Genomic DNA, 23474 nt, shown 5'->3' on the forward strand with positions numbered 1-23474 from the left:
GGTAGGCAAGCCATTCTCTGGGGGACATCATCCCAGATTTGTCTGGCTTTGGAAGTTTAGACAGTTCAGCTAGGAATCTGAACTTGAAAAGCCCTATACAAGCCTGACCTGGTTACCAGACTTGTAGTATTTACTCCTTTGCAACAATAACCCACAATACGACTGTGGGTTGTTCTGCCAGCAGCTCAGTGGAGGAAAGCAGCAACAAAATTGAAATGCTGCAGTCTCAGCTAAAATTCATGTTGAAGACTCCTGGGCACATTACATCTATTGCTGTGGTGTGAGAGAAGATAAACCCTCTCTCTCTCTGGTCGATGTGAAGGAAAGTGCATGTAAAGGCTTCTCTTTCACATCCCTTTCAGATATGTTCCTCACTCCTTACAGGGAAGAGGAGTTGTGCCTCTCACAGGGTCTCTCTACATAGGGTTGTGTGTGCTTGGATGCTAGTTTTTCTGGTTCTCTCCTTTTGTGCTCCTTTGCTCAGAAGGACAAGGAGAGCCAAGAATGTTCTGATGCCCTTTGTGTCAAATGACTGTAAAATTAATGTTGAATTAAACCATCACTAATACAATTCCACCTTATAAAAGAGGCACTTATCAGTAGGCAAAGGCAGCCTTATTTAGTCATATACTATTTGTCATTATATTTGATTTGTGCAAGGGGTTTAGTAATCCATTGACATTAGTAGTCTACTCTTTATAAATCTTGCCTTCTAACATTATAAAATGCTCATTTCTCAGTCTGCTGCACATATCGACAGTCTCTTTCTCTAACATACCCCTTGTTAAATTGAAACCTCCTTTGTTTTCTAGCTATCCACTGAGATAAGACTTTCAAAGTTGTAGAGTAGATTCTTTTTCCATTTGTTTCTTTACCTGATTAATAGTCTTAACAAATTTTTCCCTGTAGTAGTACTTAGAACATTTATTTTCAAAAGTAAATTCTTGCTGAATTCCAAATTGTGCTATTATATGATTGGATTTTACGATCTTAAAGGTCCTTTTCAAATTTAGTGATTCTGTGATTCTATGATTCTGTCATCTGCATCAAGCAGCCATCAGTTCTCATAAATTAAAAAACTCTGTCCTTTGTGAAATAAAATTATGATTTTAGTTCTGTCAAGAACAGAGCCTAGAAATCCTACTCTGATGGCTCAACTTGTTTGTAGTTACTGGTTTGCTGCTGTAGGTTCACTGTAGATGCAACAACAGTGGACACACATTTTCATTATCAAAAATTTTCACAAAAGATTTTGGCAATATGGCCTTTTTACATGAAATTAAGGAATCTAACAGAAAAAAATTCCTCAAAAGAAAGAACATGTCCTTCATGTTGCTTCAGTTTATGAAAACTTGTTCAGAGTTTAAACTGATAAATAAAAAAACCTGAATATCACTTTATGAACTTTATTTTGAAAACCTATCAATGTTAATGATAAAGACCAATTTATCATCCTTTTTCTTATGGCAAATATTTTTGTACCATAGTGAAGATGGGAAAGATTTGTGTCCAGAAGTCAAGCTGCTTATCAGAGCGAGGGAGAGAAACAAACTGCAAAGAGAACCAGACCAAGACTTTTGTATTTCCCAACAAGAATATCAGGAGTTTCTCTGGCTTAAACTCTAGGAAGCTTGTTTCACTGAAGATCAGCCTTTGTTGTCATTGTCCACTTTTGCAGCTGATAAAAGTAGCAGCATGCCTTTATTTTTGTCCTTTGATTAGCAAAAAAGAAAATTACACCTTCAGAAAACATTGGATAGAGGCTGATGAGTGCATGCTGCAGATTTTTTATTTTTTTTTTTCTTAATGTTAGGCTTTAGGGAAACTGTTCTCTACCCAGGTTTTTTTGTTGTATGTTTGTTTGTTGTTTGTTTGGGCTTTTTGTTTGTTTGTTTTTTGGGTTTTTTTTTTATTATGTTGATGTTTGCAGGTACAACTGCAAGAGAAGTGTAGGGAACAGAACAAAGGTCTTTATGCAACCTTTGTCGACCTCACCAAGGCTTTCGATACTGTGAGCAGAAGAGGTCTGTGGCAGATTTTGGAATGTTTAGGTTGTCCCCCCAAGTTCCTCAAAATTATCATCTCACTCCACAAGGATCAGCACGGCCAAGTCAGATATGGCAATGCACTTTCTGAGCCCTTTCTAATAAAGAATGGTGTGAAATAAGGCTGCCTTCTCGCTCCTACCCTATTCACAGTCTTTTTCAGCATGATGCTCCAAAGGGCCACGGCAGACCTCAAGGATCAGGACGGTATTTACATTCGATACTGTACTGATGGAAGCCTCTTCAACCTAAGGCGACTGAAGGACCACACTAAGACCTTAAATCACCTTGTCCGGGAGCTGCTTTATGCTGATGACGCCGCCCTTGTCGCCCACACAGAAGCAGCTCTGCAGTGTTTAACATCCTGCTTTGCCGACGCTGCTGAGCTCTTTGGTCTGGAAGTCAGTCTAAAGAAGACAGAAGTTCTCCATCAACCTGTACCTCAGGAAGTCCCCCATCATCCCCATATCACCATTGGCCATTCAGAGCTCAAATCAGTCCAGCAGTTTAATTATCTAGGTAACCTCATCTCCTCGGATGGTAAGATTGACGGAGAGATAGACAACAGGTTAGCAAAGGCATATAGTGCTTTCGGAAAGCTTCGTAAAAGAGTTTGGTGAAACAAACACCTGAAGAAAAGTACAAAGATCAGTGTTTACAGAGCCATTGTGCATATTCTCTTATACAGATCTGAATCATGGGTCATCTACCGCCACCACCTGCGTCTCCTAGAACGCTTCCATCAACGCTGTCTCCGTTCAATCCTAAACATCCACTAGTCAGATTATATGACCAATACATCTGTTCTAGAACAAGCAGCAGTCACAAGTATTGAGGCCATGTTGCTGAGAACACAGCTGGGTTGGGCAGGGCACGTCTCAAGGATGAAGGACCACCGCCTCCCTAAGATCCTGCTTTATGGTGAACTTGCTACTGGCTGCCGCAAGAGAGGAGTCCCGAAGAGAAGATACAAGGACTCCCTGAAACAACATCTCAGCCTTGGCCATATTGATCAACATAACTGGTCTACTCTGGCCTCCAATTGGGAGGCCTGGAGACACACCATCTATAACGCTGCTGGTGCTTTTGAGAAAGCACGCAGGATCACCCTTGAGGAGAAAAGGCAGCGCAGAAAGAATCGTGTCTTGCAGCATATACCATCTAAGGAGTCTTTCTGTTGTGCCTTTTGCAACTGGACATGCCTATCTTGTATTGGCCTTTTCAGCCACCAACGCACTTGCAACAAACGTGGGTAGAGCCCTTCCCAAATCTTCATTTGCGAAGCCTAGCCATGATGAAGATGTTTGCAGGTGAAATGAAGGAACGCTAGTCATATGCCTGGAATTCACTCTCAGTATGCAGCATTAATTGGTAAAATGATCTTAGTCACTGAGGTGCAGAAATGTTTATCATGCTCATTCTATTGAAGGAGATAAAGGATGATAAAATGGTCATTAGCATTAATAGGTTTAAAGCTCAGGTTCATTTTTTGATAGTCGGGGTTTTAATTAGCATACTAAATCAGCATATTTAAATTTTATTATGATCTCCATTTTAAGGTAACATAGTTGAAAAACTTATTCATGTTGTAGGGAATAGAGGGAAAAATTTCACTTATCAAAGAAAAGTTCTCTTAGGTATTTGAGTTTGTTTACCTGTGCCACCTCTGCTCATCTTTGTTGATGAGTTGCAAGACTTCTTTCAGGGAAAACCTGTTTCTTAAACACAACTAGATTGTGTTTGTGTGCAGTTGTTGACTATCTGAGGAAACAAATCCCAACACCTTGCTGCTGAAGTTAGTGATGTAGTCATGTGTCTGGTATCAGAGATTTGAGTCTCTTAGGGTTGTTAGTGGTGATGGAGCAAATGGCAGTGGTATTACTTGCTGAGCAGAATAACAAGGTACCGTGGCTTGGGTTTCTTTGCTCACTAAGAGGTAAATAAGTTTTTGAGGGGGAATAGAGATGTATAGAGACAGACACACAAATATATGTAAATCAAGTTCTTATTATCCTTAGGATTCCTGTGGCACACTTAACACTGTTCTCAATCAGTAAAATTTCCAGTGCTTTAAAAAATTGTATAAAGCTTGCTGGGATTATCTGAGTTGTCATCTAGCATACAATTTCCTATTCAGGCTTTATGCTACATACATTTTTGATTAACTACCTGGGAGTTGAGTTCTTTTTTTCCTAAATTTGAGTAGATAAGACTGACTCAGTGTTATGGAGGCACAGTATTCAGATTTTTGGATATGACCGAATGTGTATTTTCTCCAGATTTACAGAATGTTACTTAGAAGTAACATTTTTAATTTGACCAGGCATGAAAATGCACTTAATAATCCATTCTTTTAGAAATTTAGCAAAAATCAGGGAAGGGAAATTGAACTAGAAGGATACTCAACTGCTTTGCACTTGGGATGTGGATCAAAGCATCTGTGAATTCAGGTGCCTGAACGATGTGGTCTCTTCTTCTTTTGTTGTTCTGTTATCACCTAGAATCACCAGTGCTGTAGAAACATATAATGATCAAGTCAGAGAAACTACAATATTATTAAGGAATAATAAATACTTGATAATTAACAAATCTCTGAAAATTGTAACAGTAGGGATTTGTAACAGTAATAACGTTACCAAAAAACATCTGGCAACAGTAATTGTAACCTGGATCCCAATGTGCCTTATGAGAGATTAAGGACATCATTGTTTTCTTGGCTACCTGCAACACTAAGAAATTTGCTAACTGAAGTGGTAAAGGAATTTAGGAAAACATGTAAGGTACTGTAAGCTCCTCACTCTCACATTTGTCCATGCAACTTGGATTTTCATCCATCTCATGAGCTTATGGCCACAGGGCCCTTCAGTCTGCTCTCCCAGCATTCAGATCAGAGCCATATTCATCTCTGTCAAGCTGTATGATGAATTAGAAATTATTTGACCCTTTATTTTTTTCCTTTACTTATTTTAAAAATGTGGGGAAAGCATCTAAATCTGTTTTCTTATCAACAAGAAAAAGCTGGCCAAGCACTGAGGAGAGGGTATTCACAGCAACGTGAATGCTGATGCGCAGTAAAGGACGTTCGTGTGTAACTCCACACCAGCAAAACTTACTGGTATTATTACTGTTATATTTATTTTCTGCTTTTAAGAATTCTTCTTTGAAACTGGAGTTTATCCAAAGCTGCTAGAAATTTGACTTCAATATCACACTACTCCTCATATAAAACAAGTCTTGATGAATCTTTTGATGTCATGATTTACCACAGTTTCTTGCCAGTATTTAAGTAGGTATCTTTTATTGCATGCTGTATCCAGGCTCTTGGGCCAGGGATTAATATATAACTCAATTTCCTCTTTTTATTATTTGCCTATCTCTCTTTCAAGTATAATATTTTACACTGTCACCTACAGTGTGGTTGTCTGTATTCACTGAAGCAGGGACTCTGCATAAATCCTCCTCTTGCCTGCCTGGCTCTCCTTATGTTTCTGCTCAGGTTTCATTGATTTCATTGTGGAACCCACTTTTACTGTGCTGACTGACATGACAGAGAAGATTGTGACTCCACTCATCAATGAAGCTTCCCACTCTGGCATGTCCGGATTCAGGCGCTCCAGGTGAATAACCTTGCACCTTCCCCTTCACTCTGCACATGCTGCTATTGCACTCAACTCCTGTTTTCCTCCACTACAGTATATGTTTTCTATGTGGCTTAAAGACCCATATCCGCATTGCCAACACTACAGCTCATCTTGTGAGGTGGCTTTGTGCCTGGGGGAGGGCAAAGAGGTAGGGTGTCATGAACCTGAGTCATGCCTCCAATGGCAGTGAGCACAAATGGTTGTAGCCATGCAATCAGGTATACTTCAGTGCTCTCTCAGTCACTAATGTCAGAGAGAAGGTAAATAGAGTCATTGGAAGGCCCTCATTTCTTCACATCTAGGAGTATAAATGGGATTGAAACAAAAATGATGACTGGAAGGTATAAGCACACTCTTGTGACAGTATTGTTATGCAAATGTGTGAAGAACCACCAGAATTCACCTGGAGTTCAGGTGTAGAAGTCTTGGCCCATTCAAACTGTATTATAGAGATACCGCTCTTTTAGTAGTTTATTGACAGGGCACGTTTTGGGATTCAAATGCCTCATGGCTAGTGCTCCCTAAAGTAGGGCTACCCTCAGGGTTCCCTCTCCCAGGTGACTTCTTTACTCTTGGGTGAACAAAGAACAGGCACTTATATCTTTCTTTGTCGGTAACCTTGTTGCCTTTATTAAAATGTGAACAATGAAGCATCCATCCTTGAAAGACAACTGTAGGATCTGTAACCGAAACGAGTGCCTGATTTCAGCCTCATCTGAGGTCACCAAGTCCTGGACACAGGTGGATTTCCTGTCCTGTACCTCAGTGAATTTTAGGAGACTCCTCCTCTGACATATTTTATTTCTAGAATTGTCTTACTCTCCAGTAATATTTAGGGAGTGGAGATGTACAACAAAAGTAGTGACAGCACTTTGACTGATTCTATTTCATAGTGACCATGGATACCAAAAAATAGTCAGAGAAAGCTGCCTTTTATTTCTAACAATGGCTTGGTTGTGCTCTTTGCTTTAACATTGATTGACCTGGGGTGGGACAGGAGAGAAGCGAAAGATAAGGGATTCAAGCTTAATTTTTCCTGGGTGACTCTGTTATCTGACTTACAGCTGTTATTTCTTCATAGTTGTATTTGAGTGTACAGGATACTGATTTCTTCTGTGTTTTGTGATATTGTGCCCCAGCCTAAATAACATTAGTCCCTCCGAAGTTAAAAGATCAAGTGTCAAGAGCACTGGGTCCGAAGGAAGTGCCTCACTTAACTGCTCCATACTCACTGTGGACTTCAAATGTTTTAAAGCCACCTGGACTGAGGTGGTACAGCAGAACAGGGAGAAATGGAAAGCGCAAGCCACCAAAGGTAACAACCAAGCTTCTTAGCGAAAGAATAAAAATTCTTTTGACCTCTTCTTCTTCAAGCTCTTCTTCAATCAGATTTTTCTCCAAGTAAGCACTGTTAGTTCAAGAGAATCTGCTTTTTGAGTTCAACAACCTACACTGTATTCAGAAGGATAGGAATATTGTGACTCGTCTGTGCCTTATACTTGCCTTATTTGCTCTTCTTAAGAGTACCTTATACTCTTCTTAAGGGTGTCATATACACTTCTTAAGAGTACCTTATATTTCTTATGTAAGTGTACCTAATGAAGAGGATATGGACAATGGGAGGGAGAAAAGTTGTGAGGGAGTTCCCCTAAAGCCATGAATCAGACTCAGGGTGGTGCAAAAATAGCTGGAACAGTATTTGTAGATATAGGTTATCAGTAGTTCATTGTTAAGGTTGAAAGAGGCATGGATAATATTTCAGGGGAGAAGGACAATATTCTGAATTCATAACTGGTTTCATATTTCTGGTGATAACTTGAAAAATTAATTGGAAGCTATGCTGCAAATGCTTGTGATGTCATCAATCTGGGAGAGACTGTAAATATTTCAGAAGAATATGAGCGTTGTGTTGGTTAAATGTTGACCAGGGTTCAATACTCTGATGCAGTTGAAAAAAAATCACAACCACCATCCCACCACCACTGAAAAAAACCCAAACCTGACCCAAACCAAACACACACACTAAAAAAAAAAACCCCAACACACTTTAGTGAGACTCCTCTGGCATTCTTCTCATCTTTCCAGCAGTAACAAGGCCCTCAAAACCCTGCTGTGCCTAGTTTTGGCCACTGCTGTTCAGGAAACATATGGACCAATTGTAGACAATGCAGAGTACAGCAATGCAAATTATGATTACTTGTCTATAGCTGAAAGCATTATAGGTGTATAGCTGAAAGCATTTTTTTGAAGACTACTTCAGCTGAAAAATAAGGGAACTATTTTTTTATTCAAATACCCTGGGCTGTTAAGAGGAGAAAAAAATTGTCAGGTTATTATAAATGTTATTATAATGTCTAATAAGTTAGACATTAGCAAATCTCTGTTATTGGAGTTCTTTTGGAAATAATGAGAGCCATCTTTTGAGAACGATTTAGTTATAACTGCCCCTTACCTCCAGGGGCTGGATGATTGCCCAGGGTCTCCTTAACCCCTCAGGTGATTTTGGAACCAAAAAAGGAGGAATGTTTCAACTGTTTTTTTTTTCTTTATGAAACTGGGATGCAATTTATTCTGTGATCGGAATGGTTATTACTCAAACCCTGTTTTAATGGAGTTGTTTTATTTCATGTAAATGGAAACAGTTTGATTTTAATGTTTCTAGGTGTGTTTAGCAGTACAAATATACATATTTTTTTAATCCTGGAAGAGTTATACAAACATATGGCTCAGCATACCTTTCTATGTTCTGGGACTCCAGAGCACTTTCATCAATATCTTTTGCTCAGCTGCTGTCTTGCTCCTGACTTGCAGCAATTTTCTGCACTCTGGGTCCATCTGCCTTGGCCTTAGTCTTATGCAGCAAGGCCTGCCACTCAGCAGGTTCTGAAATCGCAGACCCTTGCCAAACCATTGTCAAGATGCACTGCCAATAAAAACAGTTACTACTAAGAGAATACAACATTACCTGTTAGTTGACAGCAAATAGCAGTTGGGGATCAGAAGGGAAGGAATCTATTATTGTTACTTTTGTAGCTAATATTATTATTAAATTATTTGTACAATGCTCTATTTCCGTTGGTAACGGCATTGTTCCTAGAAGCCTCAGTGAGCAGTTTTTATCCTAAGTGTGGTATTTATAGAAAATTTCTCATACTGTGTAGGCAAAATAAGTGGGTTTATTACTGATCTTTTTTACTTAAAAGATCATCATTAAATAGCTACAAATAGCTATTTAAATTTAATCATCATTAAATAGCTACAAAACAAACACCCTGATGTGCAAAGCACTATTTAGATAAAGTATTTTCTAACACTGCTTTTGACAAGAGGAGATCATCCAATGGTATTGTAGTCTCCTGAGACAAATTTCTCTCCTGCGGCTCAGGTGTAAAATATAACTTTTTTCAGATCCTCAAATGAGAGGAATCCTTCTGTATGCAATGGGACTCTGAAATTAGCTCAGTTGGTTAGAACATGGTGCTAATAACACCAGGGTCATGGGTTTGATCCCTGTACAGCCCATTCACTGAAGAGTTGGACTTGATGATCCTTGTGGGTCCCTTCCAACTCAGTATATTCTGTGAAATCTATGAGACTCCAGAAAAAATACCAATATGTATAGCTTAGCTAGCACAGATTTCAGGAATGATTAGTGGAGTGAGGAAGACTAATCGAATTATGTTTTTGTGTGAACCATAATTTATTAATTTAAAAATTAGTTTACTTTATGTAGCTGCTGACAAGGGAAATGCACATTGGCATTTCTTATAAGGACAGCTTTCCACTTTTGTACCCCATTGGTACATTTTTCTTAAAACTGGTTCTGATTCAGTCATAAGAAGTATTTGACAATGTAATTTTTACATACTGGCCAAGATCCTGCTCCTGTAAGGAACAAAACATCTTCCTTATACATGTCAAGAATACTTCCCTAGGACTGAGGTAGACTTCACTCAGCGTTTTATAGGATCTGCTCCTCTGTTTGTCAGCTTATATAGTCTCTCAGAAAACAAGAGATACATCTGTGGATTCTTATCACAATTAAAATCACTGCTTGATGGGGTCATAAGGAGTAGGCCTGAATATTCTCAACCCAATAATAGGTTGGTTACATCTATGTGCTAGACTCAGTATAGATACAGTTATGATCTGAGGCTGCATAAGCTCACAGGTTTCAAATTGAGTGTGTGCTGAGCTACTCATCTGCTTTTGCAGATTAAGTCTCTTGATCATGCAAAAGGGGAAGAAAATTATGGATTCTCTGCCCAGAGTTTGTGCACACCCAGTCAGGTTTATTAGTTTGAGGGCTGTCTTGAGGGACTGTGGCTGTGTTCTGCTTTTCAGTGGGGTGCAGGAAGCCAAACAAAGCCCTTGCAGCTGAGTCTGTTGGGGAGTGCTGTATCTGTGGGCTAGAAATGTAGTGGTCTCTATACCTGAAGCAAAAGTAATTTGCAACAAGTCTTACAAGTAAGTGTTACAGAAGTACCTAATGTTTGGATGAGAACAAGAATAGTATCTTGGATGGAGGAAAACGGCTTCTTCGTGATTTTTTTTTTTTAATCGAATGACATTATTTTGAGGTGCTGCTGTTGTTCAACATTCACTTTTGAATTTATACCTTTGTATATTTGTGATTCACTGTAAAACTTTTGGGGATGGCATGGCAAGCACTAGTAGCAATGTATTAGTCTACCAGGAAAGGATGGAGCCATAAAGAAAGGATAACTCTAAGTGGAAGGGAAGAGATAAAGAAACTGGCATTGGAAGCAACCTGGAACAAGAGGGAGAAAAAGTAGATATCAAAGAACCAAGACTTTATGTGCTTAGAGTTAGCTAGTACAATGTGAGACTAAATGCTGTTTGACTCTTGTGTGTCAAAAATGAAAATAGCTTTGGCACCCCTAGAGCCTTCAGTAGTTAATATCTCTTTTTGCCTTTTAAGAATTTTGTGGAACCACTTTTTCAAAGGTGAACTTTATATGGTAAAAAAAGGACACACACATAATATACATTTAGGCTAGCCTGGGATATTGTTTTCAGAATACTTTGTTAAATGTTCTCCTGTGCTCTTTTTCTGTTGTCGGGTCATTTCCTACTTTTTTTAAGTAAAAGCTGTTTGTATGTGAAATACTGAAGTAGATTTAGATGTGAGTTGTCAAATTGACTGATAGTTGCAATTTCTTTCCTTGTTTTGCTTCTTTCTTTGCTGAAGATGCAGAAGAAAAAACTAAGAAAGAAGCAGAGGAAAATGCCTATCAGGGAACAGATGAAAAGGAAAGCGAAAAGGATGAGAAGCCAGCTGAAGATACCACAGCAACAAATACAGAGAACAGCAAAGAACCAAATCCTGGGGAAAGCAAAAGCACAGATTGCAGTAAAAATTCTGTAAATGAGACTCAGCAAAGGGGCATGAACAAACACAAAGCCTCTCAAGGGAAAAACATACCTGGGACAGATAAGGGAACAGACTCTCATCACACAGTGGGAGAAGAGAAACAGCATGTCCAGAATGGTGAGTTCTCTCCTTCCACTGAAACATAAATCCAGCCCTAAAACCAGTATCTCACCTTAGTGATATCCTGAAAAAGGATGTTCTGGGGCCAGAGTCTCTTCCTGTGTGTAGGCATAGTCACCTGCATATGGAAATCAGAAACTGTATGTTAACTTCTGAGTAGCATTTTTCCACAGAAGATGGAGTTCATCATGTCTGCCTGGGCACATTTAGAGGAAAGGAAAAAATATTTATCTCATGCAAATGAAGCAGCCTGTTATGATACAGAGTTTTGAAAGCTGAAACAAATATTCTTGTTTCAAAGAACATCATTGTTTGGGTGGAGAAGAGCACAGAGGAGAATCCAAAGTTGGCTTATAAACTCATTTTAAAGCCAATTAAAGGCATCTTTGATTTGAGTCTCAGATATAAATATGTTTTCAGGCAGAGGATTTTTCTCCTCTCTTCTTTTAGAATTTATTTTATCTATCCTTCTTTTGCTGAGTTTTCTTTTAATAAGGATAGTCACAAGCCTTCATTTTTTTTTGGGGGGGGGAGTTTGACAGAAATTTTATTCCAGTGTTTTAACTTGCTGTAGAACTGAGTTAAAATAAGAATCTCATTCTTCACCCAATAAAGGTGAAAAAATGTTTGAAAATTCCATTAAACATTAAAAAAAATTATTATACTGTGGCAGTTTGAGCCACATTAGAAATCTAAAATCCAATTTCCAGGCTTTCTCACTCCTTCCCACAATTTATCCCAACATCGAAGAGAAAACTTTCAGGCCAGAGGCTTCTATAGGGGAAGGGGAAAGTATTTACATTTATTTACACAAATAAATATACTGTACAAACTAAAAGCAGCTATATATATATCATTACACTTCTATCAGTCCCTTCGAAGCTTCTCCTTTTAACTTTAATCCAGGAAAAAGCCTTTTCAGGCTGATAAGTAACCAGTCTCTCTCTCATGGGAGTGTTCGGGGCCTCTGAACACTCCCTACCAACCTTCAGCTGTTTGCTGCAGTTCTTTCTTCTTCATGAAGTCTAAGAAGGTAGCTTTGAGTCCTTTCTCCTTTGTCCTGTGTCATTTCTGCTGTGTGATCTCTCCCTCTTGGTCTCATACCTCCGTTCTGTAGGCTGCTGTAGTGTAGATTATCAACGTACCGTGCTCTAAGTCAGTTTTTGGCTGCCCCCGGTCGAACCTCGGCAGGGCGACTCCCGAGCCCTTTGGCCTGTCTCTAATTTTGCCTGGGATTCCTTTCCCTGGCTTCGAGCTGTTTCGTTATCAGCCCATCCACTTGGCTTTGCTTCAGTGCTGAGCCTTGCATCCACTCCCACTAAACAGCAAGAGGGAAAAACAGCCCCCTTCCGCAGCCTGGCTGCAAAGTGGGGGGGAAGGGGGGGAAGAAGAGGGCCTAGCTGCAAGGCCTGCCTCTCCCCCTCTGTCTCTCCCACTTACCAGTTGTTTGTGAGTCACATCTGTCACAAACACTCACTTCAATGCTGTCTCTAACTGTGGCCTAGGCAGAGTTGGGGGGGGGCGCAGGGCTCCCCTCTCCCCCCCAGAGGGGGGAAGAAGGAGCCCAGCCACCCCCTGGCCTTCTACACCTACACGCAGCAGACACCAACAGCAAAACTGCCAACAGCTTCCGGTGCTGTGTATATATGATTTTTAGCAGAAATGAACAAGACAAGTGGTGATTGGCTCTCCAGGGAATGCTGCCCTGGCACCCAATCACCTCTGAGCCCCCGAACTCTCAGGGGGGGCCAATCTTAACCCATGACATATACCCATGAGAACAGATCAGTTATCTCTAGGTTGTTTCACTGTTGTTCCCTGAAGCCAATATCAAAAAATGGCAGTACAGGCACATTGACTTGTCACAAACTTGGCTAGTATCAGGCAGTGCAAAACTAGCAAAAAAGACACTTAGAAACTTTGTCTTAGAAAAAGACTGAGTGAGCATATAGGCTTTGAAAATCCCAGGTTCAAGCAGTGAGTTTAGATGGCAGGAGATGCAGAAATTCTATTTAAAACATTCCTGATATTATTTTCATGGTTGCTTGCCTTTCCCATTAATTCCTTCATCATTAGGGTTTTTCTAGATTGGAAGGACTGTGGGAATCAGAGCTGTCATGCTCTTTATGATTTTTCTTCAGTGTTACATGGGTGAATAGGAATGGGCCCCCCAGGAAATCAAAAATGTTAGGGACATATGAAATCCCAGTTGGACTGCGTCAAACATTTATTTTGAAATCCTTTGTTTTACATGCTTCTAACAGTATGGGGATTAAGTGTTCTCTAGTAATTTTGATAGTACCTTTTTCTGCAATAGGGGGCCCCTGGTGGTCTAGTGGTTAGGGTGCAGGACTCTCACCGCTGCGACCCGGGTTCGATTCCCAGCCCCCCGGGCAGATGGAGCTCGTCAGCCCTGTAAGGCAATCCGTCTAAGAGAAGGTCACTCTAAACAAACCTACGTTCTGAGACCTTCACTGCCACTGTCCAAGCTTGCTCGGCCCCGGCAGATGAACCTCAGGATTAAAGGGTGGGCTCAGTTCAGCGCACGCTGTGTCTCACCTAAAAAATCCACTGCGCAGGCTTGAAGGGTTAATGACCTTTCCCAAATCTTCGCTCGCGAAGACTGGCCATTATTTTCTGCAATGCTTCTCGGCTGCAGGTGTCAAAAGTGCTTTGAAAGGAATTATAGTGATTTCTGAAAATTAGCATCTTCCTCAGGAAAAGAAATTCTGCTCCTTAATTTATGGGATTATGTACCTTTAGGAGGTACAATCACTGCAGAGTCTTTGGAGACTGATGAGATCTTCACATTCATATCTCTGGATTCAGCACAGCTTCCCTTATGTTAATATCTCATCGTAACGTATTTACCTCATTATTTCTCTGTTTCTTTAATCCCTTTCAGAAAGATCATTATGATTATCATTCTGCTCTGCTGCTGGCACTATGGCAGGGTAGATATTACAATACTCAAAAGTCTCCTATTCATAATATTCAATGAAAGTTCAGAAATTGTGTGTCAGGTGAGTTTAAAGTCTCTCTGTCATTAACTGCCTGTGTTCTTTCTCTGAGAGACTGAACTGTGAAATAATGTGTGTGTAGATGTTCAGCATCTTTTCCTGCACACAGTTAGGGTCAAGCAACTTCTTTATGCAATGGTTAGAAACCATTATTATCTCATCATTACCATCATCTGTATGATGGTGGAGGAAATGCAAGAAGACTTTTGTGCTTTGCTAGGTACATTTTTATTTCATTTCCTGAAGATAGTATCCTTTCTTTTTTTTTTTTTTAAGGCCACCCTTATCAAACAGACACCTAAACCCTGTTTGGATCTGCTCATACCTCTCTGTTCAAGTACCCCAAGTCAGTGTCAGTGTGATCAGCTGAGGAGGGTGCTTCTTGTCCTGTATTATCTTGCTTTCATTTTTCTCTCACACATACTATGAGTTTAGGAAGAAAAACCTGAAAAGTTTTGTATAAAAGCTGAACAGAACATGCTTTTTTCCCATCTTGTTAAATATTTTAAGATTTGAAAACCATTCCTCTTTTCTACTATGATGGATCTTAATTGGAGAGAGAGATTGATCCACTGCCATCCAAGAATAACAAACATGTCAGTGGTTAGGGCACATTGTGGAAGAGGGAGACCATGCTTCTTTTCAATTTTTCTTTTTTTTGGAGCTGTTCCAAAAATAAATATCCACTGCCCATGAGTATTTTGAAGGCAGAACCGATCCTCTTTAACATGTAATACCTTTAATCTTGATCTAAAGACTGGGAAGTACCAAAACAGGAATAGAAATGGAATAAGCATCACTTTAATACAGCCCTGTAGCATACCTCATGTTTACAAAATTCTGAAGCAAGACTTTAACAGCTTTTTGTGTTAAAGTGTGTGTTACAAATTCACAGCCATTACTCCATGAGGAAAGGACAAACTGCGTGCTCCCATCTGGACAGACTGGTCTTGTTTCACTGGATATCTGAAAGAAGGACACCTTCTTTGCTGCTGTTTGGACACTGCAACTGAAATAGCTTTGTTCTGCTGCAGCTCTCCCTTTAAGTTATTTTTTATTTGATCTTGTATTCAGCATTCGCATTCAATGAAGGGATGGTCTAGGAAGGTCTGATGTGCTCTACTGTATGACTAATAGAGGACAGAAAATGAGAATGACTGGTTAACTTTCCTGGCTTCGTAAAATACCCCCCAGCTCAAGCTGCCGTTTTAATTTTGCATCAACCATTGCTCTGCCAAAGGCCTTGATTTTTTGGTTTGCTACAGAGACTCTAAAGACAGTTATCAATGCTAGGATGATTGTTCCCTGATACAGTCATCAAAGGACCAACCCAAATGAATCTGTGGATAACAGAATCTGGTAAGAGAAAGCAAGACAAAATTATATAGGCCTGTTTAGGATATCTAAGGTGGTTCTTTAAAACAGAAACTTATGATGAAGTCTTGCAGCGTCTTAGTCCCTTAAAAGCATAAATGTTTCAGAGTCCTGATTTTGAAATTAAGTTTATACTCAGGTTTTTAATGGCCTGCATACAATCAGAGGGATTAAGAGTTTGCATGTGCACTTTAAATGGTTTTAAAAATTATAATACATTTAAAAGTAGATTGTAAAGCTTGCTTTTCTGTAGGAGATGGATAAATTTTTTTGGTGCTTTATTCCTTTTGAATTCAGACTTTTCCTCCTAAGGAACATCTCCTTTGGATGTTCCCATTTGATTGAGTTATAGGCATTAATAAACTGCAGTCTGCATTAAAATCCTTATAATGTTTCTTATTGCTTCTTTCTAGGTGAATTAAAGGAAGACAATAAGTTGGACAAAAGAGATAAGTCCAGTGTGGGGGATGAATCAAAGAAAACAGATGGTAAGGACAAAGGTTTATTGCATTTTGTCACCCATTTTTATATGCAATCTTTTGATTCCTAAATATCTGTAGTTTATTCTAAAACAAACAAGAAAATATGTGGTAACCAGAAACAGACTTAAGAGAAATAGTCATTAGATTTGAAAAAAAGCCATTAGGGCATTCTGAGGGAAAATCATTCCTTTCACATAATGCCTAGCACCATTTAGTTGAGCTGGTAAGCCTTATCCATCAATTTTTGCGCAGTGCCTGAACGAAAAATCCTGGATTATTAGAGTTACATAGTAGGAAATGCGGATTTGTGAGATTCTATCCTTCTGACTTTCTTTGTGCTGTATTCTGCTGTCTGTAAGGACAGGCTGCATTGGAGACGAAGAAAACAGAGCTAAGAAAAATACTGCACAAGATGTCCCTGTTTTACATGATCACGTTATACTACACCAATACAAACACAAAGCTTTCTTGACTTAATTGTCTGAAGGGGAATTTGCCCAATGTTGTCAAACCCGTGGTGTGAGAAGCAAGCAGCAGCGAACATATCAGCATAGAGGTCCTCTATTGAAAAGGGAATTGATGAAACATGGTTGAACTGAAGCAATCCCAAGCCGTAGGATGACTTCATGGTCATCTGGGAATAATTTCAAATGAGTCTGAGCCTAGTGTAGAGATTCACAGACATTTTTAGCAGCCTCAGCAAACTGGAAAAATAACTCTAAATTCTGTGGTGCGTTTACTCTTATGCACTTCCTCACCTGTGTACCACAGGGCTCTCAGATACTATCTGAATCCACATTGCTTAAGGCAGTTGCTGAAGTATTAGGTAGCAAACTAAATGGAAACAAGTTTTCTAGCATTTTCTGTGTATGTCTCAGTGAAATTCACTGAATCATAGCTATTCCTAAATGTAAATAATACAGTGTTTGCTTTGATGGTCAAGAAAGACAACTTCATTGTAAGTACTGCAGTTTAGTATGATACCATGTTTTCTTTTATTACTTCTTTTTAAGAAATATTTAAATTCCTATTGCTCTAGCAAATGTGGCAAATAAGAAGAAAATATTTTACCTCAATTAAAAATGTAGAAAATTTCATCTAGAAGCTTGTATTTATTTCAGACATAAATATATGCTTTTTCTTAAGAGGCTCCTTAGTAGCAATTGTTTAGAAGAATTCAGTTATTTTGTTAAGAGGTCACATTACTTACATAGTTGAGTTTTATGTTTGTCAGGAAAACAGTCTTGAACAAATACCATTTACAGCTCTTAGTGCGGTTATGCAGAAATTAAGCACAAATACTCAACATGTTACTCTTCAGATGTTCATGAGTATGTGCAGCTCTGTATGTAACTATCAAAACCCTAGAAGGATTAATGGGCAGAATGACTGTTCTCCCTGCTCCAGTGGGTGATGGCTGAGCAACAGCTGTGCTGGAAGGCTAAAGCCATTGTAGGACCAGATGGATGCGGAAACACTGTGGCGTTTTAAAGAGTATTCAGGAGCACCAGCCCAGCCAAGAGAGTAGACCCATGAATCCCTAACTTTGAGGACAAGGTTACATTTGAAGGCCTTCACTGTCAAGGTCTTAGAAAGATTAGGGGCACCTATTTAGTTAGGCTGGAGGACCAAGAAGTGAATATTTCATGCAGACTTGAAGATAGAGGGTGTGAATTTGGTTGCTTGCAAGTTGCTCATCTTTGTTTGATGTTATTTGTACAGGAGAAAAAATAACAAATAACAAGTACAAATCATCCCTTTAGGGAAAAGACTAATATCATGGGACCAGTTGAATACAGTGAATAAGCAACTGTAACTATGCAAGTCCATTAGAAGGACAATTTGTAAGCTGAATGTTTTTCATTCAGACACTGTAGAGGCAGATTATAGATAATGATCTCATTGATAAAAATCAAGAGAAAAATTGTGAATTATGCACCTAAGAAAATAAAGCACGTGGCACTTCTGTTTTGCCAAATACAGCACAACCTGTTCTGTCCATTGCTTACTCCAGAATAAATCTCTTTACCAGCCATGTGAGGCATATGGAAAAAGGAACATGATCCATGGATAATACGTAGCTGTTTGCAAGCTACTGAAATGTTTACGCAAAAATATGTTTTCTCTGGTGCCAGTGCATGGTCTTTCACATGCCATATGCTGGGGAAAAAGATGGAGCTGGGAGTTAAAAAGATTGAGGTTATGGCTATAATGCACTCACCACATGTAGTTTGCTGGTGAGTTAAACTCAGCCCGGACTTTTTTCAGGGTCAAGGGTACATGGATTTTACAACCTCTGTTCTGTTCTTGGGTTTTCCGACCTCTATTCAGTATGTAGCTCAGGGGGTATTTGTATTAAACAGGTGCCTGTGTGTGTAGATTTACCACAAGGGCTTAAGCTTTCTCACCACTACCCATTAGCATCAGCTGAAGCCCTGAACTCAATCGACATCATACTGCTACCCTGTCCTGTGGCGCAGGCATCCTACATCCAGAGAAGAAAGTTCAGAATATATTTGGAATAAATCTTTGTAGGATCTGTATGCAAGTTGCTTTTTTAATTATATACAAAGAAAGTCATTGTAATATCTTCTTATAGGAATACATACATGCCAAAGTGATTCTGATATGTTTGTCCTTCTACTATGTGAGGAACCTAGTGACCATGGTCACATAATAAAATCCATCCATTGACACAAAGTCGTTGAAACTGCACATCTACACTGTAGTCACAGGTGTGAAATGTAGCTTCTGCGTCAATTACCTTGAAGCTACCCAATAATACTTCCAGTGCTTCCAGGAATGGGAATCAAGCTTGCTGAGACAGCGACGAACTATGAATCTAGCCAGAGCTTTGTACCACTGAGTCTATCCATACCAAAGCCAATTATATTAAACCTAGCTTGAGGATGGCTATGCAAGCTGCATGCCTTGGATTTCAGACTTAAGTGCTTCAAAATCCTGTGCAAGTCACTTGAACTTGAAGGTTAGTCTCCGCATGTTAATCTGATCTTCATAGTATTGGCTTTTTTTTCTGTGGGAGGTATTGCTTCTTACTCAGTACTGCCCTTTTTTTCCATTCCAAGAAAAGAAATGTGGGGCTGCCATTTCCCACATAAAGACGCAGCCCTGTCAGGGACATCATTAGCACAAGTAGTTTATCAAAAGTTTCCTGTGGGATAGAACACTGTTAAACCATTTTGGAAAACTTAATTTTCCCATGTGAAACTGTAAGAAGTCACATGGACATGATTTTTATCTACAATCCAACCTTTCTTTTTTTGCAGTTTTTTTTTTTTTGCTCATGAAACTAACAACAAATGAGAAAATTATTCTTCCCCACTTCAGACTAGATATAAGGAAGAAATTTTTACAGTGATGGTAGGCAAACAGTGGAACAGTTTATTCAGTGAGGTGGTAGATACTACATCCCTGGAGACTTTCAAGGCCAGGTTGAACAGGGCTCTGAGCAACCTGACCTAGTTGAAGATGTCCCTGCTTATTGCAGGGGAGTTTTACTAGATGACCTTTAAAGGTCCCTTCCAACCCAAACCATTCTGATTGCATGATTCTGTAATTACCACTTTCACAGAGTATTTCTACCACCTCCTCATTTTTTTTTTCTCACTGGGAAGAGATTCTGCAATGTTTATGCAAAGGTTTCAGTGTAACTCTTTGTTCCAGGGACCAAAATGCAGTTTATTCAATCAAATATACTCTTTCAGCTACAAACTATAGCAAATAAAAGGTTCCCTTTTTGTGTGTTTGTCCTGACAACTTATTATTTCAGTGGTAACATGCACGTTTTAGCACAGAAATATACAGGATATTTATGTGTTCAACAGCTGCTGCATACGGTGAAAGCCTGTGCCCGGGGTATGTGTGATGAGCAATGCTCCCACCTCGTGGTCAAATCGAAATCCTGCGTTTTGACAGGTCTTTGTTTCAATACTACATTCTTCTATGCAGTGCAACACAATAGAATATAGTATAGTCGCTATAAAATAATGTAATATAATACATGATGCAGCCTTTTAAATATGTGGACTGTATTACAGGCTTACCAGAAATTGAGGTTTTAGCTTGCTTTATTTGATTTTGTTAAGATATACTGTTGCTTCACAGTAGTGAAAAGCCTTTCCTATATGTTCTATACAGTGCCTATGCTGACATGTAGAGCTGCCTTTTGGTCTTAATTTTTCTTGATAATCATTCCTTGACCAGCAAGTGAAAAATTCCCTGATTATTAAGTTAAAATATGGGGCCTTCATTTCTTTCTGTCCCACTTGTCCCAAAAATCAAGTGGCAGAGTAGCTGGCACAGAATGTTGTTATCTGAGAATGCCTTTGGTACAGGAACATAGTGATGTGAAGAAGCCATGATGGTGGCTCCACAATTATACAGACAAAGTTGAATTAACAAGATTCTTCACAGTTTCATTTGGCAGTGCTGCTCACCCATTTAATAATTGCCTGTCTTTGCAGCCTCCTGCAAGATACAGTTTTTGTATGTGTCAATCTAGCCAAGACTGCTACATAGCAATGAACACTAAGCAGAATTCTGATGAAAACCTGCTTATGTGATATTTGTAATGCTGGTGGTTTTTTAAAACAGGTTACTCAAGCATATAAATTATGAGCATTTGGCTATGTCTTCTTGAGAAAGGTAAAAAGGTAAATTTCAGGTCATATAAATAATGGTGCTATTTCTAATTCTGTTCCAAAAATAAGCTGATCTCTCCATTATTGTCAGAAGAAAAAGTTAATAAGGCAGACACGTATTTCTCCTTGCTGCTTGATAGTGCTCTTGATATTAGATGTCATAATCTGGCAACAGTGGCAAATTGGAATTACAGGAGTGTAAGACTACTTCTAAAGACAGTGTCCTTCCTTTTCTCAGTTCTTTTTTATGGCCTGTTAGATGAATTGCATTAGAGATTATTGCCTCAGGTTACAAATCAGAAAGTTTTGTACTGTTAGCTTCTGGAAAAGCTTGCTTGAAACATGAAGGCATTTTGCTATCCAAAAAGACATATTTCAGCATAATTTATCTCTGCTGAAGAATTGTTCCATAGTAGTGCAGTGTAGAATAACTTGAGGGCGAAAAAGCTTCTGTGCTTTTTAAAATCCTTTTTGTGCTCTTTTGAAAAAATGAGTGTGTCTAATTTAGCAAGTGGCACCTGAGGCAAGCTGGAATTTGCATAGAAGAATGCATTCTGAAGGTTTTATGCAGTTTTAATAATGTAATTTATGGCAATTTTAATAGAAGATTAACATGATGTGATGTGATCTTTGAAGTACAATTCAAAGTTCAATTCAAAGTACATTACTAGCATCTAGACGGGGCAAACAGTACATCCCCAAGGTACCTTTTATAAATATGCAGATGATTTTGCAACTTGACAGGTTTTGGTGTGTATGTAAATCTTATGGAAAGTGCCTGGTTTTCCTTTCATGTTGAGACTTTCATGTGCCTGCTTTCCATTGTTCAGGCCACAGGAGCTAGATACCTAGTTTTTAGGATGCTTGATTGCTTTTTGCTTCTATTTCACATGAAGTCACAAATATATGTGACAATTTGAAAAATTGTGAATACAATTTGTCTTGATTTAAGCAAATATTTGGCATATCCATTTACATGGTGGAATAACACATAATCACTGAGGGCAACTTAACTAGGGTTTTTTGAGGGTTTTATGGGGAACATTTTTTCACATTACTTCTGGTCCTTTACATACAGTTCTGCTCAGAGATGGCATATGGTTGCATTGTTTCACAGGGATGACATTCATGTTCCTTGAGGCATGTAGGAATGTGTAACTTACACAGAACATTGCAGAAATTCCTCCTTGATTTTTCACCGTCAGCTCTTCTATTGCACCAATCAGGGAATGGAGATCTGTGACCTTGCTTCTTTTATAATCCTTAGCCCATTTAGGAAAATTTGCCTGTGCAATAATGTATAGAAATTCTCTGCTTCAGCAAGAGGAGAGTCCTCCTTGCTCCCCAGCTCCATAAATTTATGTTGTATCTAGTGACAATCAGGCCTCTTTTTCCTGATATAGCACTTAGCCCTGAAAGAGAAACAAGATCATGTCCAAAGGGAATGACTGAAGAGAAGGAAGAATATGAAATGTCTCTTCAAAAGACATTGGTGACCTTTAAATTGCATCTTATCCCTTCCTCACAGAACAACTACCTTCCAATTTGAGCATACCAGCTACAGGTATCTTACCTGCTAGAGACTCTGACAAGGTGTGGCATCCTACCCCGAAGCAAAAAGGAACATGCAGGTGCGCAGATACTCATAGTCCAAAAGTGTAATCTTTATTACTTACGATCATTACTTGATCCATCGCTAGACAATTAATTCTTTTCTCTGCTTCTAAACAACTTCTTTGCTGTTCTTAACTTCAAAACCTGGGACTTGGAGGCAATAATAAATGTAGAAGAAAGACAGCAAGTGTTATTAGTTGTAAAGTGGTATTTTGTGTCAGGCTAAAGCATTTAGGAGCTTAAGTCTAATTCAAAAGAAGTGATTGTCAAAAATTGAAGAGATACTGAAAAAGTCCAAATGAGAATTTTTGCTTTGGGGTGATGTTTCGCATTTTTAGCCAGCTTTAAGTAAATGGTAAAAATAACAAGTTTTGTTTGAGTTAGATGAAAATGTCACCTTGATCATTCATTTCCTCTCCACCACCCCACCAAAAAAGCCCCTACTCTGCAACAAACATTTTTACCAGGAGACAAAAAACCCACTTACTTGTGTCTGACTCAGAGCTAAGCATTATACTGATTTTTCAGTTTAGTCACTGAACCAAAGAAGCTGCTATTTGCCCAGTGCTTATTACACAATTCTGATTATGTATGTGGCTGAAAACTTTGTTGGCTTCAATTATCCTTCTGCCTGTACAATATTGTATTTTGTTTGCGTGGCAAGGTGTTGGTAGTAGGAATGGCTACAGGGGCGGCTTCTCTGAGAACCTGCTAGAAGTTTCCCCATTTCTGATAGAGCCAGTTCCAGTCAGCTTCAAGACCACTGGGCAAGGCCAAGCCCATCAGTGATAGTGGTAGAACCTCTGGGGTAACAGATTTAAGAAGGCGAAAAAGTTACTGTGCCAAAGAAATTGCATCAGAGAAGAGAGGGGAGAGAAACAGCCCTGCAGACACCAAGGTTAGTGAAGAAGGAGGGGGGGAGGAGGTGCACCTGGTGCTAAAGCAGGTGAAGACCATGGTGAGGCAGGCTGTGCCTCTGCAGCCCACAGAGGTCCACAGTGGAGCAGAAATCCACCTGCAGCCTCTGGAGGACCCTATACTGGAGCAGGTGAATGCCCAAAGAAGGCTCTGACCCCATGGGAAGGCTCCTGTGGCCCCAAGGAAAGAGGAGCCCACACTGAA

The 23474-nt window shown here is 39.3% G+C and overlaps 1 protein-coding gene across 11 annotated transcripts in view; it reads left to right on the forward strand.

The window, feature by feature from the left end:
* PDE1C (phosphodiesterase 1C) overlaps positions 1-23474 on the forward strand; it is a 286375-nt gene that overhangs the window by 238062 nt on the left and 24839 nt on the right. For 6 of the 11 annotated variants that reach the window (XM_017822899.1, XM_017822916.1, XM_017822953.1 and 3 more), the window contains 4 exons: positions 5542-5662; positions 6826-7001; positions 10899-11198; positions 16009-16083. In XM_017822899.1, coding sequence (XP_017678388.1) covers positions 5542-5662; positions 6826-7001; positions 10899-11198; positions 16009-16083 — 672 coding nt within the window. The remainder of the gene's footprint in view (positions 1-5541; positions 5663-6825; positions 7002-10898; positions 11199-16008; positions 16084-23474) is intronic. The other 5 variants (XM_017822992.1, XM_017822907.1, XM_017822934.1 and 2 more) reach the window with 2 other exon arrangements.

This window comes from Lepidothrix coronata, unplaced genomic scaffold (genome assembly GCF_001604755.1).
Source record: "Lepidothrix coronata isolate B3197 unplaced genomic scaffold, Lepidothrix_coronata-1.0 Scaffold3, whole genome shotgun sequence".
Taxonomy (NCBI): domain Eukaryota; kingdom Metazoa; phylum Chordata; class Aves; order Passeriformes; family Pipridae; genus Lepidothrix; species Lepidothrix coronata.